Genomic DNA, 25428 nt, shown 5'->3' on the forward strand with positions numbered 1-25428 from the left:
ATAGGTTTCCGCTCGACCTTCATTTGCACGCGCGCGCGCGCGCTTTCGTTTATTCGCGCTGCTCCACTCGACATAGACATTCGAACGGGGGTTTTTGATTATTATCCTGCCGCCGCCGCGACTTTGCTGCGCGGGATTGCAGGTCTGTGAACGGAGAGGAGGACGGTTCTTGGCTCGGAAAATGAGATTCTGTGGGTGATGCAAGCGAGAGCTCTGCTGGTGGGATGATGATGATGATGATGATGATGATGATGACGATGATTGACAAGGGCCGTACAGGTGCGCTGCGCGCGCGAGGAGATAGGGGCCGAGGAATTTTAAGTGAGTATCTGGCATTGCGAAATGGGAGTTTGGCTCGGTTGGGATCGCTCGGCCGGTGTGTGGGTTTTATTAATTGAACTTTTTTTTCATTTACATTGTTCACTCCGATCATGTGTTAGTATTAATTAATGGACGATGAAAATTACTGTCACCCTTTAGCCATATCGGCTTTAAATGGACGCTGCAAGCCGTCGCGAGAATAAAGATGAAAATATTTTTGCATCGTCAAAAAAGTCTCAAATTGCATGATTAAGTAGTGAGACAACCTTGGACACACGTGCATCAAGCTTACGCAACGCACAATAACAAATTATGAAGTATCTCGTGTAGACACTACCTACTCGTGACTAATGACCGTACGAGAGCGAGTCGCGTCCGCGACCTGAACGTGATTTATTAAAATATCTGGCTCTCTCGGCACAATTCACACACTTGTATCGAAAAGGTCGCTCGAGCAGCGTGCAGATTGGGAAAAACGTGAGATATCGCGTTAGCGTAATTGACGCGCGACTTTAATGGACGAGTTAGAGCAGCCACAAGTCATTTGCCTGGCGCGCGCTCGTTTCACCTTTGTCGACGCTCTCCCCGTGTGGATTTTATCTAAGCATAATCGAGCCGCGCGCGACTCTTAAATGCACTTTTCTGCTTTCTTTTTTATTCCTCCGAACGTATCCGACAGCCATATCCTCCTTCGCGAAGAGAACGATTAATCATCGCCAGTAAAAGTGGTAGAAGGAAGAATCGACGATGAATTGTCGTCCTCGGGAATTTCCTCTTTGGCTAATTCTTACGTAAGTCGTCGTGAGCCTCGGAAAAGTTCTGCACCGGTAGAGTTTTCATGGCGAGCCACCGACTGCATGTGGTGCAGTTCGAGAAAATATCGCTCGGGATGAAACTCGCCGAGATCCTCCAGCACGATAAGACGAGCAGCAGAGCAGGTTTGCATTAAGCGATCACGAAGGGGAATATTCAAAGATACGCCGCGGCGTACACGCGTAAAAGTGCTTAACGAGCAGATAGGAAGAAGATTAGCGGGAGACAAATGGAGAAAACGCGTATGCGCACGGGGCAAGACACGACTCGCAACTATAGCCTTGCCGCTCCGTGATGCGAGGAAAGCTATCGGTGTACAACGGTGGATCGACGAGTGTAATGACGACGATGCCCGAGATCCAGTGGCATTGCTGCGGATTACAGGTTGCTCGCTTTCTCGGCCTAGCTGTCGCGGAAACACGCCCTTCTTCTATACTTATAAAATTGCACATTTCACACTGGCGACGATATGGACGAATCGCCAGGACAGAACACAACACGGTCTCTCTGTGCTACAAGATGACCAGAGATGTTATTGATACACACTCGGACTATACGACTGAGTTGACAACGAAAACCATAGTAATTTAGAAAGCGTTAGGTCAACGTAAATTCAGTCGCCTGCTTGTCTAATGAGGCGAGAAATGAGTATATAAACTGCCATGCTATCGATACCCGCACTCCAGCATCTAATTATATCTCATTAGCCCGGGTATAAATCACACATCTGCCCTAGGAATCGGTAAAAAAGAGCGTAAAACCGACGAGGAAAACTAGACAATCATCAGATTTTCATCACTTGGCGCACGATCGGCTGTATACCATAACCTCCAAAGCTCAAAATCAATTTTTCCGATACACAAAAATATCCTCCGTCAAACCAGTCGAGAAAAGGGGTGAAAGTCCTCGCGGAGCCGATAAATCGCAGCGGCCGTCGTAAATCAAAGGCTTTCGCGGGATCTAATGGAATATGCCTGGACGCGCGTCTCCCTCTCTCGAGAGGGAATTAAGTGCGCGGAGAGAAAGAGAGTGCGGGCGTCCTTGCCGAGTGACACCGATAGGCCGCGAAGTAAGGATATCGGTGTTAATGGGAGGTCGATGCACACCGCTGAAAGAGGATGTGCGGGTTTTGATTATGCTTGATCGATTCATTGAATACCATTGACGGAATTATTAATGTGCGGGGGTATTGCTTTCGTATATTAGGTATCTAGGGTAGATTATTTCTATACGACTGAAAATTAATAACACTTTGGAGAGCATGCAGCTTTGTGTCGCGCTTCGCGCCGGGAAAATCGTCATTAATTATTCTCCTACGCGCTTGAAATAATCACCAGCATTTTATCAAATTTTGACGTAATCCGATATACGAGCTTCGTTATTGTGACATTACGCGTTTCAAAGCCCATAAACCTACGCGCACGATACCCCATTACTTTTTCAATTTCGCATCATTAAACAAACTCCTCGCAGCAGCAGTAGCAGCGGTAGCAGTAAATCGTACCCGAACCATACGTCATCGAATAGACCCCTTTTCGCAATATGCAAAGCCGCAGAAAGTTGTTTAACATTCTCATGCGCGTCTTATAACTAATTATCAAAATTACGGCCTGATGACACGAGACACCGGTTAAAGTATCGTAAACGCGGGCTTTACGATCGCGCCTGCATCGAGGCGCATTCGCGAGCGCTCGAAAACAAAATATATCGTTGTGTCACCTTCATTGCTCAATCCGCCTTTCCGTCATTAATGCGAATTGCATTTTGCGTCGGGTCGAGTTCTCGTTGTGCTGCTGCTGCTGCGGGTCGAAGAATGTAGCCGTACGTGTTTGGCCATTATGCTTTTTAACAGGTTTCGAATTTTACTACTACTGCTTCATTAAACGCCAATAATCACAAGCAAAAAGTGTTCAACCTTTGTGGCATATTCGCACAGTTTTTCTCGCGCGCGCCCAAGGCTGTTGCGCACTTTTCGTTATTACTCGATCCGCGCCATCTTGAGGAATAAACGCACAACAATTTGGACTTGAGCAATAAAACAACGTCCCACCGCTTACGAACGCTTTGCGAATTTGAATAAAAATCACACTCGCGCGCTCGTTTCCAATAAGCCAATAACGCGCGACACAATTTTCCCATCAAGCAACGATCGCATGCAACGAAATCAGGCTTCGTTAAGGAAGAGCGACGCCGTAATACCTCCATCTCGTCATCCTTCTCTCCCGCGTTTTCCGTATCGAGCGGCTCGTTTGAGCTCGTTATTCAGCCGACGACTCGATGAATTGAAAGATTTTCTGCTACACACACACACACACACACGCGCGCGCGCGCGCGTGCAACCAGGTCACCGGCGCATCGAACATTGCGCACACACACACACGCGCGCAGGTATACGGGAGGGAAGAGGCTTTAGTTTCTAATGGCGGGAGAAAATGATTTATCTCCGTTTCCTGAGGGGGGCAGCGCTTATATGTACTTAGAGGCGATCGAAAAAATCGGCGTACATGCGCTGGAAATCAGAGAATCACGATACAGTTACCGCGCGTTGGGGTATGTGGTTCGAGTTTATATAGTACAGCACACACCGCGCGCCTTGACATAGCAGCGGGTATATGCGTATGTGTGCGTTCGCGTTTCAGATGCGTGTGCCTGTTTATTGTATACGCGCTGCAGACGCTTTTTTCGCGGTTAGTTGTAGCGCGCGGCGAAGGCTGCGGAATTGAATGATTACCTTGTATAATGTCGATGCTCATTTTTCTGGTACAGAGCTAGAGGTCAGGCTCGTTGCATCGAAAGTGCGCGCGTATCGAATAGTGTCGCTTACACATGTCAATTATTGAGATTCAAAAGCTCGAGTGCATAACCGCATCGAATCAAGGAGCGCACGTACAGCCCATTTAAATGCCGAGACATTAAATAACCACGTCTTTTCCAGCAATTCCTCCGCTGATGCCTGCTGCAGGTGTATAATAATGCGCCTACCTCGAAAATATACTGACTCACAGACTCGATCGCAATTACGCAAGTCGATGCATAATAAGCTCGCGTTCTTCCGCGCAAAAGTACCCGCCAGAACCCGTCTCTCTCTCTCTCTCTCTCTCTCTCTCTCTCTCTCTCTCTCTCTCTCTCTCTCTCTCTCTCTCTCTCTCTCTCTCTCTCTGTCTCTCCTCTGACCGATTCGACTCTTCGAAGGAAAGAAAAAAGACGACGACGCACACGCGGATAATAATCGCTCGCGTATTAAACGAGAACAAAAACCCGCGCGCAGCTTTCCGCAGCCGAGAGAGGCAGAAAAAATACGCCGCGGTAAGTAAACTCCTTCATTGTACGGAGAAAAGATTGTACAAGTACGCCGGAAAAATAAAAGGTTCCGTTGCAGGAAAAAAGACGACGAAAGGATATCGGATGTGTGCCACACGTGCGCGCTGCCGTGTGTACGGTGTGTTGCAAAGCTTGCGTCACTGGCAGCGCGCGGCTGTCGAAACGCGCTTTTCAGAGAAAATCTCGAGCTTCGCGCGAAGAGCGATTTCCCGATCGACGTGTATCCAAATCCCCGGATAAATCACGATATGAAAAACACTCGCAGCGCACTCGAATGCGCATTGCGCAACGCATACGCCTTCGGACAATTAGTGCATCGTGTGGTCCTCGACCGACGAATTTACGTAAGGATAAGGCGCCTTCCTCCTTATAAAAGCGATGAATGCGTTACGCGAAGCTGAACAGCCGTTGCGCTGCTCGCCTGCGCAGCGTGTATACGTGTATATAGTTTTATTACGGCTGAGAGGTATCCGCGAGTAATTCTTGGATTAATAACGCGAGACTTGATTAGCGCTGTGGTTTTCCTTTTCTTTCGGTCTCTGCAGACCAGGGAATTCCCCTTATTTTTCGTTTTGAAAGCCTGGAGAAATTTCGAATGGTGAAACGTGCCAGAGTCTTACTCACTCGTGTTTATAAGCTCGATTCGGGCTGCAGTCGGCGTTTTGTACTCACCTGTAACAGAAAAAGAGAGAAACGGATAGTTATTAATCGTGAATATCCTCGTCATCGCACGCATGCCAAAACAAAAACCTAAACGGCCATCCCCCGACTCGGGTAGAAAATAAATCCATTAGCCGGGTCGAGAGCTCGTATAAGGCCGCGGAGTCGTCGTCGTCGAAGAAGAAGAAAACCGACCGGACGGATAGAAGCCGCGCGCGCGCACGCGGTAGCAACTGCGAGAACGGAAATCGAGAGGCGGTAGAGAAAATGAAGAGAGCAAGCAAGCGGCGGCAAAGAAACGCGCGTATATGGCGCTGATGATGCCCCGCGCGGCAATGCGAGAAAGTCGAGAGGAGCAGTCGCTCTATGTATTTCGCCGATGCTCAGTACAGTCGCGAGCAAAAGTTGGCGCGATATTTTTTCGAAAATTGAATTTAAAGCTTTCAATTAAGGCCGCACTCGTCCTTGGCCCCACCACAAAATCGAAGCCAAACACACGCAGCGAGCTCTCTCGATTAATTCGACTCGGCCGAATCCCGCAGGGAGCCGCAGAAATCATCGTTCGCAGGCGATCGGTCCGCTCATTACCGCCAACCGGAATCCCCCTTTACGGACCTTTAAATCCCATTAAACGCGGCTAAAACCGGCGGCAATTGCTATCCCCGACAGCTGGTCGCGCACCGCTGGACGGCGACGACTTCTGCTGCGATTTGCATGCGAGGAATCCGATAGCCGCCTTTCACGTCGCTGCTGCCACTTTTATTCGCGCAAGAGGATAGTATACGACGACGCGCGCAACAATGGCAAAACATCGATATTTCATGAGAACGCGAGCGGTAAATCTCGGGCTATAGAAAACGGCGAGTTTCGATTGTGGAATGGATTAATAGGTTGGATGCAGCGCGCGAGAGTTTTCTCGTTTAACTGGAGCGAAGAAGTGTCACCGTGATTTGCGGGCTCGTGTCTCTGCTGTGATGAATCTGATGAATGTCTGCAGTCCACGTGCCATTGAATTCGTAATTTATGTCTTTACCGGCTCTGACGTATCCATAAAAAAAAAAATGATCGCGACGCTGAAGTTTCAATTAATTCCCCGCAGAAACGCACGTCATAACGAAGACTCTAATCCGGGACGCCAGCTTCAGCGATGCGTGAAGAGAGTCGTCCTTTCTCCAATAATTGAATCATACAGCGTAAATTCCCACCTCATCCTCCGGCCAAAAAATATCGCCGTTTATGATCCATCCAATTGCTCCTTTAGCTCCACGCCAGCATCCTTAAGGGATAATGAAAAACCCATGCAGCGCCGGAGAGAGAAAGAGGCTCGCGCGCGGGACCAGTTTTTTCCGTCGAAACGCCAAACCACTTTTTACGGGTTAACGCGAAACTGCAGACAGCGCCGTTTCATCATCCCCGCGAGCAGTGCGTAGGCTGCCTCTTGGTCATTTTTAAATGGCCGCTACGGCTACTTTTAGCCAACTGCTCGGGATTCCGGGAAAGCCTTCGATTTCAGTTTCGATTTGTGCAAGTCGAGAGAACGATTTCCACTTCTGGAATTTCTCGCGCCGTAAGGATGCGCGCGCGCGCGCGCGCGGAATCGTAATTGGGTGTATTTGAATTTGCTGGTGTAGCTTATGGTCGGAATAGGTATTCGAGGCACGGCGGCTCGGCTTCAACGAGTGTTATAAACGTCTCGTTAACCATTCGCGGAGAATAGTTAAAAAGTTTCTATCGTTGCAAATTAGAGTCATTAGCCGAGCCACTGAGGAATCGCCGCTAGAACATGATACTCCTACGTAATCTTGACTTTTCATTAGACCCAAGTGGGGAAAATCACGCTTGAAACATTGTCCCTTGGTTGGGATACAAAAATCAGTGTCGCGAGATTATCTCGCAATTTATTGCCGCTTATGAAAGTATCTCGCGCGAGGCAATACGTTATACGCGCATGCGAGTCGCTTCAAAGGACGACACCGAATCGGGCTCTCTGTATGAATTTTTTTTCTTTATCGCAATCGCTCGGCCTCTCTTCCCCGCATTACTTATGCTCGCGCGAATTTCACTGGCGGTATGCGCTCGCGATACGCCGCATAACTCATTAGCGATACGCCTGAAATATTTCTTCTCGCGCGCAGGCTCTCATCCTAGTTTTTATGCGCTGCACTGAACGAGAGGCGAATTTCGGTAGAAACTTATTTGTGAGTTATTATTATCGTCGATACCCCTCGTATTAATAACCGACGATTGATTTTGATATCACTCGCTGCGCTCGAAGCGCTATGCAAATTAGAGCTACGTTCGCGTATTGCTAAATAGCTCGTTTTTGCTCGCTAAAATCAGTATATCGTCGGGCAAAAAGCATAAACCGTCACACACAGCAAATTACATAAGTCAAGCAGAGAGCGAAAAAAAGAATCGAACCACACGACGACTCTGCCGAGTCGGCTGAAAAATTTAGATGACGCAATTCAAAACTTTATTATGATACCGTACACCTCTTTCAGCTTCGCGTCATACGTCGAGAGCGTGTACGTATGCAAATGAGCCGAGCCGAGAGGCGTGTGCGAAGAAGCCACTCGAGAGCCATCCTCGAATATAAGAAAGAAAACAAAAACACCCGCGAGATCCTCGTCGCTCGTCCAAATGAATATCCAATCGGACGACCGACATTTGGAAACCTCGAATAATTCCGATCCCTATCTCCCGCCTCTCCTTATCGCCGTTGGAGGAGAGAGAAAAAAGCGCCGACTCCCGCGCTTGAGTGTGTGTGTGTGTGCCGACGCGTGATATCGTAGACCTCAAATATTTGCAGTGCTGCAGATACGGATCGGCGCCGCAGCGCTAATTCTGTCTCCTAGACTCGTTGTTTGGATAGATTTTGCGTAGTACGCGCATTGTCGCTTGTCAGGCACGTTTTCGCGTGTGACTCTGACGTCGGATTCGGAGTGGGGGTACAGGAAATTTATACGTAATTTCTCCGCGTGATAATATGCGGAGACTTTTTACCGCTTGCCATAGGAGGCTTCGATTGTTGTCCAACTCTCGCTCTTTTCAAGGAAAATCGCTATAAGACGACATTCCAAAACAGCCGAATCACAACACGCAGGCATACTGTTTTGAAGGCTGTCGGGGAAACGAAGAGAAGCCGAAGATTTATTAACTGCCGCGGCGGCGGAGGTATCGCTTCCTTAAATCTGGATGTACATTATACGCGCGAGAGCGGCAAAGCGAGTCGATAGCCCGCCCAATGAAATGGCCGCTTCGCAAGGACTTTAAAAGTGAAAGTTGCATAAGTAATTAATCCGCGCGCATACATTTTACTTTGTAATGCCCTCTCCGCTGTGTGTGTGTGTGTGTGTGTGTATTTTTTAGAAAACCTCTATCGAGGAAGTTTCAGCGTCCTGCGTTAATCTCGCGCGTGTTCGTCAAGACGCTGGAGGAAAAAAGCGCTTTTCGAGCCAATAATTCATCATCGTAAAAGTTAATTTGTCATCGCGGCGTAAAAGGCGCTCTCGATTAGCACCGCGCACTTATCGCCGATAATCCAGAATCAATTAAGGCCTTATTATCTCCGATAATCGCACACATCGAGAGAGAAGATTAAAAAAAGTTCTGCAACGAGCCAGCACCATCAGCAGCGAACAAAGAACCTCCGCGACCGTTAAGAGAAGGAGAAAAAATAGGCACACACGCTTGGTCGACCTTGCACATTATGCCCATGTGCCACGCATGGCTAGGCGCACAGTGATCATCGCGGTTGTGTTGTTTAATCGCCGCTGTTGCAGCGCATGATGGACGCGGTCGACGCCGCGAATCGACGCGTCGAGCAAGAGAAAACCGATCAGAGCCTTATCGGCTGCGCGCCGCGACCTTGGCTTTGGAACTAGTTTTCCCCTCGACCTTTGCGCGTCGTCGCAGCCGAAAAGCTGCGGTTTTACGGATCTGAGGGGCTCGCTCGTTGTGGCGCGCTCGCGAGGATTTTTACGTCCACTTTTGCTAAATGGAACGACAGTTAGTGTTGTGCACCGCGACTTTCTTACTTCTGACCGTAAAAGCTCGAGCGCGAGATGCACCTCTTGAAAATATAATGGAATGTCACAGCGCCGCGGGGAAATGACATTACAATGGGCTGTAAACTTTTTGCCATATCTCCGCTGCTGCTATTTTATTTACGAAGAAGATGGAACGAGATCAGGACGGGGATTGAAACGTACATTGTGTGTACGCGCTGGGCTACTTATCGTCGGAATATAATAAGCAAGAATAACCCGCGCGATATGAGGAATAACGACTTGGGCATCCCGCGCGACACCTGACTTCCATCGCGTATCTCCCTCTCGGTAATGGAATACCCGACTTAGCAAGATTAGGCCGAATCTCGAGAGATAAAGCAGCTCGATTAATTACTCGCATAAAACAAGACTCGTTCTCGAGGCACTCGAAATGACACTACACCTTCCGCGGAAACCCAGAAGCAGCAGAAGCGGCGTGTAACGGTGCCGCCGTGCGGGCAAAAAAGGCACAGAAATCCACGCACAACCGCACGTATAGTTGTCGCGGCGACAGCAGAGCAGCTCGAGCATCACGAAAGGTTCATCAGCGGCGGTTCGCCGGCGAACGATTCGAGTGTCGCATTATCGTAACGGTCCAGGGCGTGACGCTGTTCTGCTTCGCGGCTCATTGTATCGGTACATATTGTGTGAATATGTGCGCGGCTGTAGGGTTGGGAGACATGACTTCCGCGATGACGACGATGATGCTGCGCTAGTGGCTTATGTGCGCAGATTAGTTCGATCGGGGGATAATGTGATAACGAGATTCGAGGACACACGCGACTTTTTTCGTTTTGATCGGCGTATTTGGGTTACGATGATGAGCCATTATTTCTACGGAAGTGTGCTACACGGATTTACCAAAGGAGATTATATACGTGCTCGCGCGATTTCAGGTGATCGATAACGATCTCTTGGCTTCTAGAATTGCAACCGGATGATTTTCACTCTGCGCTTTGAATTAATTAAAATTAACGTCGTCGGTGTAAGAGTGATCACGTGTGCGCCGAGGCTGAGTAAAAATGTTTCATTCAATTCGAAGAAAATTTTGATTGGACGACGCTCGCGGGTCTAACCGTACGTGTAGAGGCTTATTAGATTCACCTGTTGAGATCGCTTTGCATTTAAATACGCGCGATAATCTTCAATAGATATAGACCGTAAGTGACTTTCAATCGTATAATAGGCCCGCGATGCTGTTTTTGTTTCTTTTTAGTGGGTTATGTAAATTTCAGCATACTTTCCCCGCTGAGGACCGCGCCGAGCGTTAGCCTGAAATGTTTAATATATAAAAGTGTTGCGCAATCCGTTTATTAAATCACGAATTACTCAATCTCTAACGTGCTCCTGCATCCGTCATAAATTTATGAATAAACAAGCCGATTGGTCGCGCGCGATTCCAAATTGGATATACCAATCAGTATAAATTCTCGAGTATATGACAGTCTTATCGCTCGTAATCCCCGATTCCAATAAAAACGTCGCGAAAATGTCCTCCGCCGACAATCGATCGTGAAAACGCTTCTCGGTACACTAATCCTCCGAAGGCGGAAAGCGCGCTCGAAACTCGAGCCGATGCGGAAAGGAAAAGCAAAAATACACACGCGTGTGATGTAAGGAGATCCGTTGCGACAAAACGGATTATTACGCGACGACGGGAAATAATTCGCATTCATCGGCGTCGAGAAAGGCTTGTTATACGGACACACACACACACACACGCGTACACAGCGAGGCGTATGTGGGATCGATCGATAACAATCGCGAGAGGGAAGCCTTATCGGCGCGATGCATCGCCGATTATTTCTACGTCTCCTGAGGCGGCTTTTCGCTCTCTTTCTCGCCTCTCGGTGTGTGTCGATATACGATTCGCGAGTGTTGCTCTGGTTTTTTTCGGGAAGTGCGAATGGCGCGATTGTGCCGCGACGCTGTGGGAAAAAAATCGCGAGTGAGAGGACTGATAGTGGAAAGCAGGTGCGCGCGGAATATAGGTGACACAGAACGTATAGGAGAAATATAAACGTATTTATTTTTAGAGCTGAGCTCAACAACGTGATTTTTTAATGTAGAGAGTTTGTTTAATTAATGAGAACCTGCTTCGTATTGCCCGACTTTTTAACGAAGCAATGCAACGCCGGCTACACCCTAATTAAGTTAATCTCGATTCAATGATTAGCGCTAGGCTGTAGAAGTGGTAAGGATTCGTTTCGAAAAAACGATTCGTGACGTACTTTTACGCGTTTCCAATTACGCGCGTATTACACAAATCGAGAGTCATTTCTGGAAAACGGCGCGCTTTTTTCCGAATAATAACCCCATTAAACCGTCCAAAACGCGCGAAATGACACGGTGCGGCGAAATTGCCGCGGCACAGTTCGGCCGAATTTTCGCAGAACCGAATCTTTCGAAACGCCGTTTATAGAAAAGACACTCGCGCCCGCAGAGTATATAGAATAACAACACCGGACGCCTCGCGATTTCCCGCCCGACAACAACAATAACTATATTATCCTTTGGCGCGAGTCTTCCATGAAAAGTAAAGGAAAAAAAAACAATTACCCGTTCGATAAGAGCGCACGTCAAGTGTGTTCCCTCGTTATCTGCCGGCCAAAGTAAATCGAGCGTGTAATATTTCGCGCACACACGAGCTCCCCGGAGATTTCATTTCAATTAGAAAATTGCCAGGTTCCGATAAGATAGACTCGAAGAATTAGTGCCCGCGCGCGAATTTATCGAGAACTGAGTCACGCACAGTGCGGTGTTATGGGGTTCGTCTTTGTATCGCGGGAAATAGAAAAACTTGGGCTTAAGTTCCGAATCGTCGATAACGAGTGATTTAGCATCAATAAATTGATTCTTTGTGTGTACGAGCATCCTTCACATTGAGTCATAATTCTTTCATTGTCGCCGGCGGTATAAGCGTTTCTTTCACGATTTTTATCAGCCGAACGGGTCCACGAAGAGCCATTGTCGCATACATCACGGTACAAATTTTCCTATCGGGCGTTTCGGCTAATGGAATGCGCCACGTACTTATTGTGTGCGCTCGATTATGACACGGGACCGTATATCATAACAAAAACGCACTTGATCACATATTAAGAGTTATACTCGATTAGATCATCGGAATTAAAAGCCGATCTTTTTTACGTCATGCAAACGCGCGCGCGGCCCGAATCGGCCTGACAGCGCAGCAGTTTCGCGACACAGAAAAATCGCGACTGTCGCATCCAGCAACAACAAAACAAACTTGGCCTTGGCGACTCACCTTATAGCTTCAGAACCACCTCAGTCCCGGCATGGTCATCGGGTCTCTCGCAAAAAAAAGGGAATCGAAGCGAGCTGTGCGCAGCGTATCAACAAAAATGCCCACTTCACACACCGATATATAGCTATATAACAGTACACGGGTCTCTCGACGACACTCGCGCGTGGACGAACAAAGTTCCTCGAAACACAGTGACAGTCGACCTCGAGAGCAGTCCAGCCAGCCGAGGGTCCGGCTTCGCTAGGGAAACGCGAAAACTGCGATAAACAAAGGTAAAAAACCGCGCGAAGCAAAGTACACAGCGTACGGTGCGTGTATGGACGAAGGACGACTGCAACGGCGGCCAACAGTCCCGGCGAACTGTCGGCACTCGACTGGCGGCGCGATGTATAACGGGCTGCTGTTGCTGCTCGCGCTGCCGCCACTCTCCTCTCTCTCTCTCTCTCTCTCTCTCTCTCTTTCTTGTTCCGCACCTGGGGACACGAACGCCGAGCCTCGGCCGGCTCCGTAACCGCTCGGGCGGCGTAATCTGTCGCGTTAAGGCGAAAACACGTGTCGGTGTGTGTGTGCGTGTGTGGAAGAGAGAAGTGAGGTTAGGGTGATGGTTTTTTTACCTGCGGGATGGACTCTCCGATGTGTGTTGTTTTTCTTTTTGTTTCGCGGATCGGAGATCCGGAGAGGGGGGGGGGGGGCTTTTTGTTCGAGTTTCGAGAAGCGCAGGAGAGGGTCCGTTGTCGTCGTGATATGCTTTTATGTTGAAGGACGTTATTTTAGATTCGGCGAAGATTCTGATAAAGTTTGAGTCGTTTATCAGATTTAGGCGGACAATGCTTTGCTTTTAGTTGATGTGTGTTGGAAGAAATCCTCTTTAAAATATTTTTTAACGAAAGAGATAATTTATTTGCGCTCAGATTACAGCGTCCTGGATATAAAATGGTTTATCATTTATCAATTAAAGTAAGTTCAAGTGTATGGCAGAAAAGGAATCGAAAAAAGATTACGATGGCAAAGCGAATGCGTGCAGTAAAATGCGGAACAGAATTTCAACTGCTTACAAAACAATGAAGATCCCAACAGTACAGTGAGATTGAAGGTTCAAAAGCGCGTCTGAGAAAAAAAAGTCAACGAGGAATCAAAAGTCCCGAAAAATTATCCACTTAACCACTTGTCGAATTCTTTGGCGAGACTTCGATCCGGCCATTCATCCGCGTCGCGGATCTTGTGTTCGCTAATTTCTATTCGCGCAGTCGTCCGCCGACATATACGCAACGGCTGTTTGGCTCAGCTTCTCCCTCTCTCTCGCGAGAGATCGTTATAAGTATATTCCTTACAGCGCAACACGACATTGACTGCCGCGGCGTAACCTTCCGTGAAGAAATTAATAACATAAAAAGAGCCGGATTAAAAGAGCCGAGATGCCGTTAGATTCGTTTGAATTTATGCTCGTGTATTTGCCGTACGTAGTATGATGCCTCGATTAGAGTGTGTGTTCAACGCTGTTTTATTTTTCTGCCAAGCAAATCAGAAAGCACGAAGATAAGGTTCTATTGCTGCATAGGATGTGATATAAATTCGTTCAAAAAACTGCCAAATCATCTGACACAGTTAATTTCTGCAACGGTCATTGAAAAGGCATACACGAGCACGTTGTTTACGTAGGCGTCCGATCGGATTTCAAAGGCGGTAGCGAATGACAATTTCTCACTTTCATCGCTCGTCGAATTACGTCTCCTCCTCCTCGAGTACAACCTGTTTCCAGCTGAAAACTATACGCGAATCTCGGGTTCGCCAAGTAGAGCGTGCCCAGCCGAAAATCATTTTTCTCTCTCTCGAGTTTTACCGGTCAAAAAAAAGCTTCCTATCAACACTTTAGCTGCAAAGAAGAACGATAAAACTCTCGCGCATTTCCCATGGGCCCGCTCGGTCCGACTTCCATGCCTCCAAATGATAGTATTTCGCCGAGTTAACGAGCTGGCGCAAAAAAGCGATGGCTGCGCCGACGACGTGCGCCTACGAAATCGCAAAAATTCAAAGTCGTTACAGTTGCTGCACCGGACGCGAATTATATACTTACCAGCGCGCGAGAGACGGGGATAAGCATCGATGATGCTCGGTGAAGCATAGAAAGAAATTCAGCCCCGAACGTGAGCTTAACGAGGGCATACGTAACTCGGATAGTAGCCTGTTGCGGTTCATAGTCTTTGAAATTTCGTGCCAGATATGGCACTGCGAGAGAATGAGTCGAGCATGCGCGGGCGCGCACACATACATTGTATTTAAATAGGAAAAAGGAGGATCGTTAATTTCTATCGGAGATTTTTTGAAACGAGATGATTTTGGAATACAATATGCCTTGCTGCGCCATTGTCTCGAGGAGTACTCGAACTAGTGTGAGAGTTTCGTAGCGCTTGTGTATAATGATAAATTATGCATTTTGGAGGCAGGTACTTTTTCGAGAGGTTAGTTTCTCCATTCTTCCTACTTTTACAGCTCTGCGACGACCCGATTTCGAGCGCAATTTGGCGGTTGGAAAATTCGAGCCCGACAATATTTCAATTTTTCTCTTCAGCCCGGACAATTCGTCGTCGAAACCACAATGTACACACAACGCACTCCTTCATGTGGGCACAATCTGCGTGCTTATAGCGGTACCCCGCGGTACTTTTCCCTCGAATCTCAAAAAGTTACTTTATCCCCAGATCATCGTTAACCGTGTGTGCTCGAGATAGCCGCATAATCGCGCCGGCGAACACGTCAAACAGTTATTTCAAAAGGCGAGGCAAGAGCCGCGCTCGATTATAAGAGAAAGATCGTCCGCGGGTTTCCACATAACGTAAAATCCACAAGTGCCGGCCACTTTGATCATTAATTTATACAAAAGCAATAATACAGTCTAGTCCGGGCCTTTCTCTGCTTCTTCCGGAGGCTTCGGCTGCTCTTTTCCGCACGATTACGCGGGCATATGCTCGCGCTACTTACTTCCTACTGCGCACGCGAATTACACGTGTATGCGTCTCGAGGCGCTCGAGCACGATGCGCGAGGAAGGTATGCGTTTTTCTCGGCGGGGGCTTGAAGGAAGGAAGGAAGGAAGCTAATGACGGGTTGTTCGGAGTAGAGGATGATGTGGAAGTCCTGGAAGACGGCGATGCGAATATGCGATTGGCTTTGGGAGTTTGGCGACCGGACGGTTTTTGATACCACCATCACGTGGAATTGCAGTGAATTTACGTAATTAAAACACACTTTATTGCGAGATCGAGATAAAATTTATGATTTCGAAGAAGGCATCATTCCGAGATCGAACCCATAGCCAATCGGAGATACGAAGATGATAGAAAGCAAAGATAAAAGCGAGGGCGTACATATAGGAAACTTTTGTCATTGATCGCCAACAACATGCCGAAGTAAAAGAAATAACAGGCGCATCGGTATCACATCTATTTTTGCCATATCTTATCGAGATAACGCTTACATTTCCATCGATTTATAGCGAGACTCGCTAAATATACCCCAGCTCTCTTCTAGCCGATGCCGAATAATCGTCTTCCATCTTCGAATGTTTCAGAAAATTCCAACGTATCAGTAATTATTTATCGAGCTTAAAATCACGAGTAGCTCGTCAAGGGAAAATCGCGCGAGATTCTCCCGTGCGAGCGGCTGATAATGCAAGACGATAAGTAAATTCAACAGCTACACACAGGTGCGCTCTTCGGCCTTATCGCATTAGCGCGAAATGATGACGCTCGGCTTTTAGCGATCTCCGAGTGAAGAGCGAGCAGGCGTACTCGTGTTTTTCTCGTTTTTTTTTTTTTCAAACGAAGAATCGCTTCCATTTATGATAAATTAAACGTAACAATACTCTGCTCTTGAGAGTCGCCTGCGGCCTGAGTTGCTGAATATCGATTCCGCGGAGCTACCATCTATATCTTGCTGTAGAGCGTCATTATAATATCCCCTGCGCAGTGCACACCCACCTTCCATTATGAACGATTTGAATTCATTATTCTCCGATATGAGAAGCATTGTTTCTTCCTGAACATTTCCCGGAACAGGCCAATTTTCGTTTTAATTGAAATAATACGAGCGCGCGGAACTTTGCATAATACGCGGATAGTCGGCAGAAATTGATCGTCGCGCAGAAGGTGTGCGAATATCGCTGTAATCGTCCATTAATCAATCGCCGACAATAGGCCTTTAAGAAAATAATCGTCGAGTGATTTCAACGTACAAGTGCCAACGTACCTACGTCACGACGACGACAACGACGACGAACCGTTTGTTTTGCTTTTATACAGAACTACTGGCAGCACTACTACTACTACTACAACGAGTCTAGAGAGTCTCGTTCTTTGAATTTAAAGTTCGTTTTAGCGCGTACGTACATCTGTCGTCCTACCGGTCTTTCGTGTTTACATCCTCTGTCTCCCCGAGACGACGACTCTACGCCGCGACGACGACCATAAGTCGCGCGAGCTCACGCGATTGTTGCAGGCATTGTGAGTATAGCTGTATGTGTGCGAGCGTTCTCTCTCTCTCTCTCTCTCTCGACTTGTACTTCGGCTGGGGTCGACGCCGATCGAAGCGTGTACGTGAGAGTACCTATATACGCTTCGGCAGTTTGGGGTTTCGCGGTGGGCTCCGTTTCATTCAGGAATATTTTCGAGGATTCGGGAGCTGTGAGAAAGCGGATTTTTTGCGACCGGAGTGTACGAAGGTGGAAATATTTGAGTGATTGTTTTGATCCTCGTGCACGGTACTACTAAAAATACACCTACGATTGTACACTGCAGATCCTCGAGTGTGAATGTAGAAACTCAGTGTATTCCCTCCCTCGTGTGCGGCTTTGTCGTATCGATTGAGCCTCGTGACTCACTGCCAGGGGTATAAGAACGATCGCTTCCCGCAATATATCCAAGATTAAAACTACGAAAGAAAGTGCAAATAAGGTGCCTCTCTCTCTCTCTCTTAAAAATAACTCGCCGCAAATAAACGTGAAATTCCCCGTAGCGAGGCAGAAAAAGCGGTTACGCAAAACCCCCGAAATCGATTCCCCCGGCAATTACATAAACAATATCGATCTCGCTTGCACCTGATCGCAACTCAAATAAACGTCGTTTCTCCGGGAAAAAAAAATCTCCATCGTCTTTTTCCTCCGAGTCGCCGCCGCCGCCGCCGCCGCGGTTTATACAACAGCAGAAAACGCGAAAAATAAACTAACGGTACAGTCTCGCTCGCGAGAGTTTGAAAAAAAGGGAAAGAGAGAGAGAGAAGCCGTGGCGGTGCCTCGCGTTTTTCCCCAGACGTCGTCGTCGCCTCAATTTCTCGCGGAGAAGCTTTACACCGGCGACTCTAGTCTCCGGGAAGGCCGATCGATCTCCGCCACGCTGTATTAGGAGGGAAAAAAGGAGTGCGAGGTAAAAAGAAGCTATCAAGCGACAGCAAAAAACAAGACTCACCGTGAGGTGCCGAAAAGTCGGCGGAAGTTAAGGACCATTTTTGTGTTTTTTTTTCGGGCTGGAAGTTACCGCTGATTACTGCTCAGCTGCTGCTACCGCCGCTGCTGCTGTTGGTGAACACCGGAGCAAAAAGTGGAGTTAGAGGTGCGCGGTGTACAATATGGATTTGCATGGGGCAATGCACTCGCGGTTACGCGAACGATCGCTCGCCGGATATAATTTAATAAAATTATCAACGTTGTTATCAATGCTATACTTTCGTAGTTGCAACAACACCGCGAGCCTCGTATTTACGTAGCTGTCGGGTATTAATATATTTATACCGAGGGAACAATAACGCAAACAAACATGTGCCCGCTTGACTCGAGTCGGCGCGTATGTCTGGAAAATGACAATCCAGCACGGCCACGTCAAGTGACTAATTTCGCTATCTCGAGAATACGTTCAAATTGCCATACCCGTCGTCGCGCTGGATTTCTGTGATTAGCGCGGTGTTATTATAAAAACACTCGATCCGAGGAATTCCAACGATAATGAATGACACGAAAACAATCGGCGCGCACATCTCCTTGTGTACGCAGCCGATTGCGTAACCTCACGTTATACATTGTCGCGACGGTCGTCCCTATTAAAAAATCGCACCTCTACTCCCACTCTCTCTCTCTCACGTGTTTACTTTTGCGGCGCGGTGGACGTTGTCGCTATCGATTTCTCACCGCTCGGAATTTATGGATATTTTCACGTGTCGCGTGCCTCGGGTTAAGTAGATTTTGCAAGGTCTCAACGAGGCTGTGATTAGGCGCAACGAACGACCGGACCAGTTCTTGTGTGTGCGGAGGAAAAAAGCGTCGAAAACTTTTTTGCCGATCCTCCGAGATTTCTGGTCTAGTTCGCGCGGTTCGGCGGCTTTCAAATTTTCTGGCCAGAGACACCGTCTGTAGAAAATATATTCGAGCGCGAAATTTATGCCAGGTGCGCGAAACAACACCTCGCGAGAGGAAAAATCGATAGCCCCAAGGTCCTCTCCACCCTTCGACCCCCGAAAATCACCTCAACTCTTTCTCCTCTTCGACACAAACACACGAGATCACTGTGAACGAGTTCAACAACAAACACTCGTCGAACGAAAAAAAATATAATAATTATAAAAAACGCGCGCGTTTACGCCATTCTCCCGCGCGCGCGCGCACACGATGTACCTCCTCGGCGGTCTCGGCTCAACTGAGAGAACAGAGTATGTGTTATAGCGCACGACAGACGCAGGAGGAGAGATACGAGGCACGAAATTCAGGGTGCCGCGGAAGGCGCGCGTCACGCACGAGGAGCCGCCATTGACCGTTGGAACGTTACTGTCTCGCTGCGCTGCCTCTTGTTTTCACGTGACCGGCCGGCTGTGCTCCCGAAGAGAGAAAGAGAGAGAGAGAGCCCTCTTGTTGCCCCCCTCTCTCAGTCTCTAGGTGTCTGCTCTTTCGGAGTATGTTGTATACACATACGAGCTATCTCGTTATCGGACAAAGTCGGATCATTAAGTGTTTGTGTGTGTGTGCGTGTACCGTGTTTATTAGCGCGTTTGTGTGCGGAGCTACAGGTGATGTGGGGTGAAGAGGCAGATGGGGGTCCGGCACCGTTACGAGTTTGAATTTCGTATGGCGCTGTTGGCTTGTGGTGGATATGCTAATTTTCGGGGGAATTCTAATGATGAATCGCTGAAGATCAGCGTCGAATGTGGGACAGAAGGATTGACCTTATATGCACTTTTGCCCGCCGATGCAGTATCAAGCCAACCAGATCCGATTCTCGGAGAACAATTCAGCTCATTAGAAAAAAAAAAAAAAAAAAAAAAATTGGAACGCGCGCAAATAATTATCCCAACGAGTGCATCACCTAATAAGCCTTCGATTAACAAACACGAAGAAGCGATATCCGCCGATCGTCGCGCCGATAAGCCGCGAGCGCGTAGCAATCTTAGAAAACAATGATAATTCCCTTGCGCTCGCACAGCACTCGTACCTCCCATATTATTTCCGAGCCACTACAGGCAGTCCAACTCTGTAATATGTCCTTATCTCTCGCAACGATTTTCAGCAGCAGCGTGAGAGCTGATTACATATGGACGTTTGCGATTTTACAGCTGGCGTGCAAAAACTCGGCGCAATTTTGCCGATCCAGGCTACGCGTTCCAGTTGCAGATACGCGTGCGTATACACGTACGTACGTACGTACACGCAGCTCGGTCTAATAGTCGGAGGCAGCAACGTGTGAAAACGCCTGATGGAGTCGAGGATCATTTGGCATCGAGTGAATCGTGGATGGCTGCGCCTTGTTAACTCTCTTGCGTTTGGGAGATGATGCTTGATGCGTTTCAAGCCGAGGCTTCAATCTAACGATAGAAATTGTAGTTCCAATACAAAATCGTATCGTTAGTTTGGGTGAAAACGAAAGTCTTGCGGGATCAGAGACGATCGACTTTTCAAGCAGTTCGCAGATAAGATAGTCTCGGTTGTACATAGCGCAAACGACGCACTTGAAACAGTTGGAATAAAAAGTTAAAAAGTTAATCTCATATGACTGTGGATTTCTATTTTCAATCGTTCTTAGCCCAGCGGTGAAACGATATTCCATTTTCCGAAAACCAGTTATCTTGCAGCCGTGCGCAGCGCTATTCCCTTGGAATTGTCTTAATGGGCCGTTGCGAAAAGCCATTAACTCCCGGTTGACAGGGATTTAACATTTCACGATTCTCTTTTGCTCGCTTACTTAAACTATCCTCCGCTCGTTTTCCAGCTCGTTAAAAGGTAAATATGCGCGCCGACCGAGTGGTCGGCTTATCGTGTCCAACACGCCTATCGCGCGAGCTTTTGCCGTTGTCGTCAGACAACCAGAGCCAAGAGCGAGAAAGAAAGAGAGGAGAGATAAAGTGCGAATTATCATTTCAATCGGGGAGTAGGGATCTACCGAGTGTAATGCGCGCAGGTACGTGCGGTCGCACGTCTGGTGGCACGGTCAGTATGAACGATCCAGAATCGAGTTTTGTTATTTTAATTGCTTAAAATATAATTTGGACCGACTCTGCAAGTTTTTCGTGATATTCCGTCCTCTTGACTTCGATGGTTAGGTTAATGAGAAACCGTGCCAACAAAGTATTGCCCGGTAAGAAAATCCAAAAATTCGCGATTTTCAAGGTTGGATTAGGCGATAGTTCTGACATTAGCAGCAGCTGCCTGAAGATGTACCCTACACGTTTTTGCATGTTTTTCTACAATCTTCTACAAGCCTGGCAGGGCAGTTAAATTGACGAGAAAACGTGCCAGGGTGCCGAAAGCCTACGGTAAGTACATCGCAGAAAAGCGCAATTTTCGAAGTCGGATACCGAGGCGATAGTACGAGCCATAGCAGCAACTGCCCGAGGTTCTGTCCTACCTATTTTTGCGTATTTTTACGTCCTTTTGAAGCCCGTGTAGGTTAGATTGACGAGAAAACGTGCCGAAAACCTACGATAAGCGCATTTTAGATAAGCACGATCCTCGAAGTTGGATACATAGGCGATATTTCTAGTTTGCTTTCGTTTTTTTTTGGCGTGCTTCTTTGCGTCTTTCTTATTTTTACGGTTTTTTGAATGTCTCCTTGAATTTCACTGCTGAAAGCAACTAATGTAAAATTGTGAAATCAGCGCTAGAAAGTCTAAGACCGTAACGTATTAACAATGCGCTTGATTTGAGACTTGTGCGCCGGCACGAATGCAACCAGCGGCGCATCGACGTCGTTCTGGTAACAGGCTTACAGGGGCTTGAAGAGGCAAGCGTACTATGAAGAGCCTGCGACGAGTCTAGAATACAGCTCTTGCCATTGAATAAAAAGCAACATTACTGTACTTTCAAGCTATTATCCTAAACGCGTTACACGTAATAATTAAATATTTCTCCAGAATAATTCTTTATATTACGCGTAAAACTAGAGCATACTTAGAGCGCGTGAATGACGAGAAACTCTTCCTTCTCCGTGGAAAAAAAACGTCGCACCTGATCACATGTCATTTGTCGTAGCGGTACCTCGACGCACGACGACAATTCTCGAAACGACAGGAGTGTGAGAGAGCGATTCAGCCGTGACAATCGAAATCTTCCGCGACAATGGCACTTTTTCCAGCCGTAATACAAATTGCATTATGACATGCAAGTTCGGGTTCAAGTTCGCGACGGGACGTCGTGATGACGGGCATTAGGATTTTCTTCCGGGAATCTCCGCTGTTGTGAGAGTCGAGAAAGCTGCTTTTACGAAAATTGCCTTTTGATCGGGATGTTTCGCAAAATAAAATAGAAATTCTGACGGAGGCTTTCTCTGTGTACCGAGAATTAATGTTTCGATAAGCATTTTTGCTCCCGTTGTTGCGTACACACACTGCTTCGTAAACCGGCGCTTGTAAACCCCTTAATTTACTTAACCTCGTTGAATGTCGTACAAGGCTCGCGCGAGAGCGGGAATTTACTTACACTGTGCATACAAAGTTTTCTAATTAGACCCAGAATAGATAAGAAGAAGGTAGATGATAAATACAACAATAAATCTCCAGGCCGACTTCTCGAGACTCGCAAATGACAATAAGCGCGATTCGTTATTCTTCTGCAGCAGCAGCAGCAGCGGCTAATGTCGCTCATTCATTATTCAACGCCTTTAAAAAGGCGAGAAGAAAAAACAAAGGTGTTTAAAAAAGGCTGAGCGTAACGTACGTGCAAACGATGTTTACCGTTGCGAAATATCCTTGGCATGCACTGCGTTTCCAATTATCATCATTTTCAATATCCTCCATACACGACACGCGACCATCTGTTTGCAAATAAAAAAAACAACTCAGCTAAGCGCAGTTTCGTTTACAACTCGGCCATTTTTCCAACGAAATAATTGCCCCTCTCCAGCCGAGACGGTAGAAGAAAACGACTGCCGACTACTCTGCGAGCCATCCATTACCAGATGGATGGAAGAAAAAAATGAATCCGGCCAACATCGCAAGCTCGTATCTTCCTATCGCACTGTGCACACACGAGTACTCTAAATTATCCAATTAATATTCAGTTCGCCGCGTAGGCTCGCGCGCGGACGACTATCGCATCTCTAATCCGGTATTAATAAGTTACACTGTGCGCCTCTCTCTCTCTCTCTCTCTCTCTCTCTCTCGGTGTAATCGAGAGGCAGTGGCAGGGAAGGTGCAGTGAACCGACATTCGCACACAGGTGCCGCCGCCTCACGACACGCCGACGATCGGCTAACTCGATTTATGCTTCGACAACACAACACAGCAGCGCGCGGCCAGGGCGTTCCTATGAGTAGCGAGGAGTTATAGACGACCGGGACGCAGCGCGACCGGTTTCATTGATAAATCGTCCTGTTTATGCGCATTAGATCTTTTGCTCTGGGATGATCGCCGGCGTTAATTAGCCTGCCTCGGGCACTCTTACGTCTATTTTCACCGCGAGCATCGCGGATCCCATTCGTAAGATCGTCCTGGTAATCGTAATTGGTTATCGAGCATGTTTTTAATTTCAATGTCATATACAGCGTACGTAACGCAGAGCCTTCGAAATCCGACAACCTTGAAAATAGCCATCCTGCCGCGTCACGTAACGCCTATGTATCAGAGGTATAAGCTAGACATTCAATCCTCGCCGCTCGTCTAAATAAAGTCGTCGCGCACGGCCGTCACCGTTTCCGGCTGCGCTCGGCCGGAAACGACGTCCTGGTGTCGCGCGGAACGAATAATTGAGCAATTGGAAACTCCTTCCCTTTTCGCCATACACACGAGCCTCTTCCTCTCTCTCTCTCTCTCTCTCTCTCGAATCCATAACCCTACCGATTCCGGCACCGCTTCTCTCTCGCTCGATCGGTACACGCACAAGAAAGCGCGATATACGATCGGTTTCTCCGCGATCGCGTTGCGCGCGGTGTTTCGTTACGCGCCGGCACTTTCGATTTGCCATTTTTATGGCCGGCTGCGGGGATTTGCGCCGCTGCGTCTTTTTTCACGGCGCGGACGCCACTGGAAATGATTCACGACGCGCATACGCGCTCGGCGGTTTAATGGCGCGTTTATGGAAGTCGGATAGACGAGCCTCGGCTGCTAGATGAGCTGCCGGCGCAGAAGAAACATGTGGACGATTAGTTTCGCTCGGATTGAGATATCGTCGATTGCCAGGGTTATATTCTACCGATCTCTCTCAGCCGGTGCTAATACCGATTTAACCTACGACTCATCCGGCCGCGCGGCGCAACGTCCGCGATAAATATCGAGGGGATAATCAATCAGTGGAAAATTAACAGGAGAGCCACCCTAACGGTACGAAAAATAGAGCACGCGTCGACCGCTCGCGCTGCGTCTCTCGATAAATCATGAAATTTTTCTCGGACTCGAGCAACAGGTGCGATGCCGGCCGGCACATCGTATGCACGACGGCGAAAGGAAAACGATCGAGGAAATCGCGATCTCGAGCAGTCCCGAAGGCCACTCGCTTTATGCCGCCGCGCGCTCGGATCTTTCGGTGCCACGGACGCGGCGAACTTATAAATAAGTTTAATTGTAAAAGCTCGAGCGGGCCTCGCGGCTCCGATTAAGCGCGCCGATAAATCGCGAGAGCGAGCGAGTCCCGGTTCTTCCTTTTGCTCTTCAGTGGATTCCAGGCTGATGCGTCCGAGAGATGCGCGCGGGGACGAGCCGATTTCTCGGTGGAGAGTCCAAGCTGATGTTTACGCGTATTTAATAATTTCAGACCCGTTTGCGCGCGAGCCGGTCTGAGCAGCTTTCCGGGATGAGAATTTATCAACTGCAAGTGCGCGGATGGATGGATTGAATTTAGAAATGCATCAGCTGTGTTTGCGTTACTCTCATTCTCTGACGGATGATGATGGGCTTATCGCCGGCGCGAAAGTCGTTGATTTGATCGATCGCCGCGTTCGAGCGAGACTATCGAAGATGGAGATGTCGCTACTCACGCACGACAGATGGACGTGGAGCACTTTCTTTCGACGACTCGGGATTTTCTAAAAATCTGCTCCGGAGCGGACGGATGTGAACCTCGCTCTCAAAGACAATAGTTAATTCGAGGAGAAATTTTCTCTCCATCGCCCTCTCCGTCTTTCGTTCTGTGCGCGCCATTGTGCGAGGTCCAAAAAATGCGCGCCGAGGAAAGAGAAACCGGAGAGTCGGTCTCCGGCGTCGCTTCATGGTTTCATCAGGACTTGATCGCTAATCTACTTAATTCGCGCAACTTCGGGGCTCTGATTATATCGTTTAATCAGAGCCAGTTTATATCGCGGGAGGAAAATGCGCGCGTAACAAAGCGAACTGCTCTCAGCTGCAGCTTTCACTCGCAGCCGTATCGCCGCGATTTTTTCGAGGCACTTTACACTAGTTTTATTATGATTCTCACAATCCGGCGGACTGGTTTCTTTTTCGACTGGAAAGTACTCGCGGAAGAGTCGGACATTTTGCTTTCACGGCCATCATCCCGATAATCGCCTCGTTCATGCGCACTGCTCGCTCAAAGC

The 25428-nt window shown here is 48.0% G+C and overlaps 1 protein-coding gene across 16 annotated transcripts in view; it reads right to left on the reverse strand.

The window, feature by feature from the left end:
- The window catches only part of LOC100123943 (protein cordon-bleu), an 89882-nt gene that overhangs the window by 54358 nt on the left and 10096 nt on the right, over positions 1-25428 (reverse strand). For 2 of the 16 annotated variants that reach the window (XM_032600304.1, XM_031933775.2), the window contains exon 1: positions 12436-12819. The exons of 11 other annotated variants lie outside the window; for them this stretch is intronic. Coding sequence is in view for 2 of the 5 variants with exons in the window: in XM_031933774.2 (XP_031789634.1) it covers positions 17893-17930 (38 nt within the window). In the remaining 3 variants the exon portion in view is untranslated. Of the gene's footprint in view, positions 1-12435; positions 12827-17892; positions 18000-18942; positions 19214-25428 lie in introns of those variants that run through there. 3 more of the 16 variants (XM_031933774.2, XM_031933773.2, XM_032600306.1) reach the window with 3 other exon arrangements.

The sequence above is a fragment of the Nasonia vitripennis genome, chromosome 1, assembly GCF_009193385.2.
Source record: "Nasonia vitripennis strain AsymCx chromosome 1, Nvit_psr_1.1, whole genome shotgun sequence".
In the NCBI taxonomy this organism is placed as follows: Eukaryota; Metazoa; Arthropoda; class Insecta; order Hymenoptera; family Pteromalidae; genus Nasonia; species Nasonia vitripennis.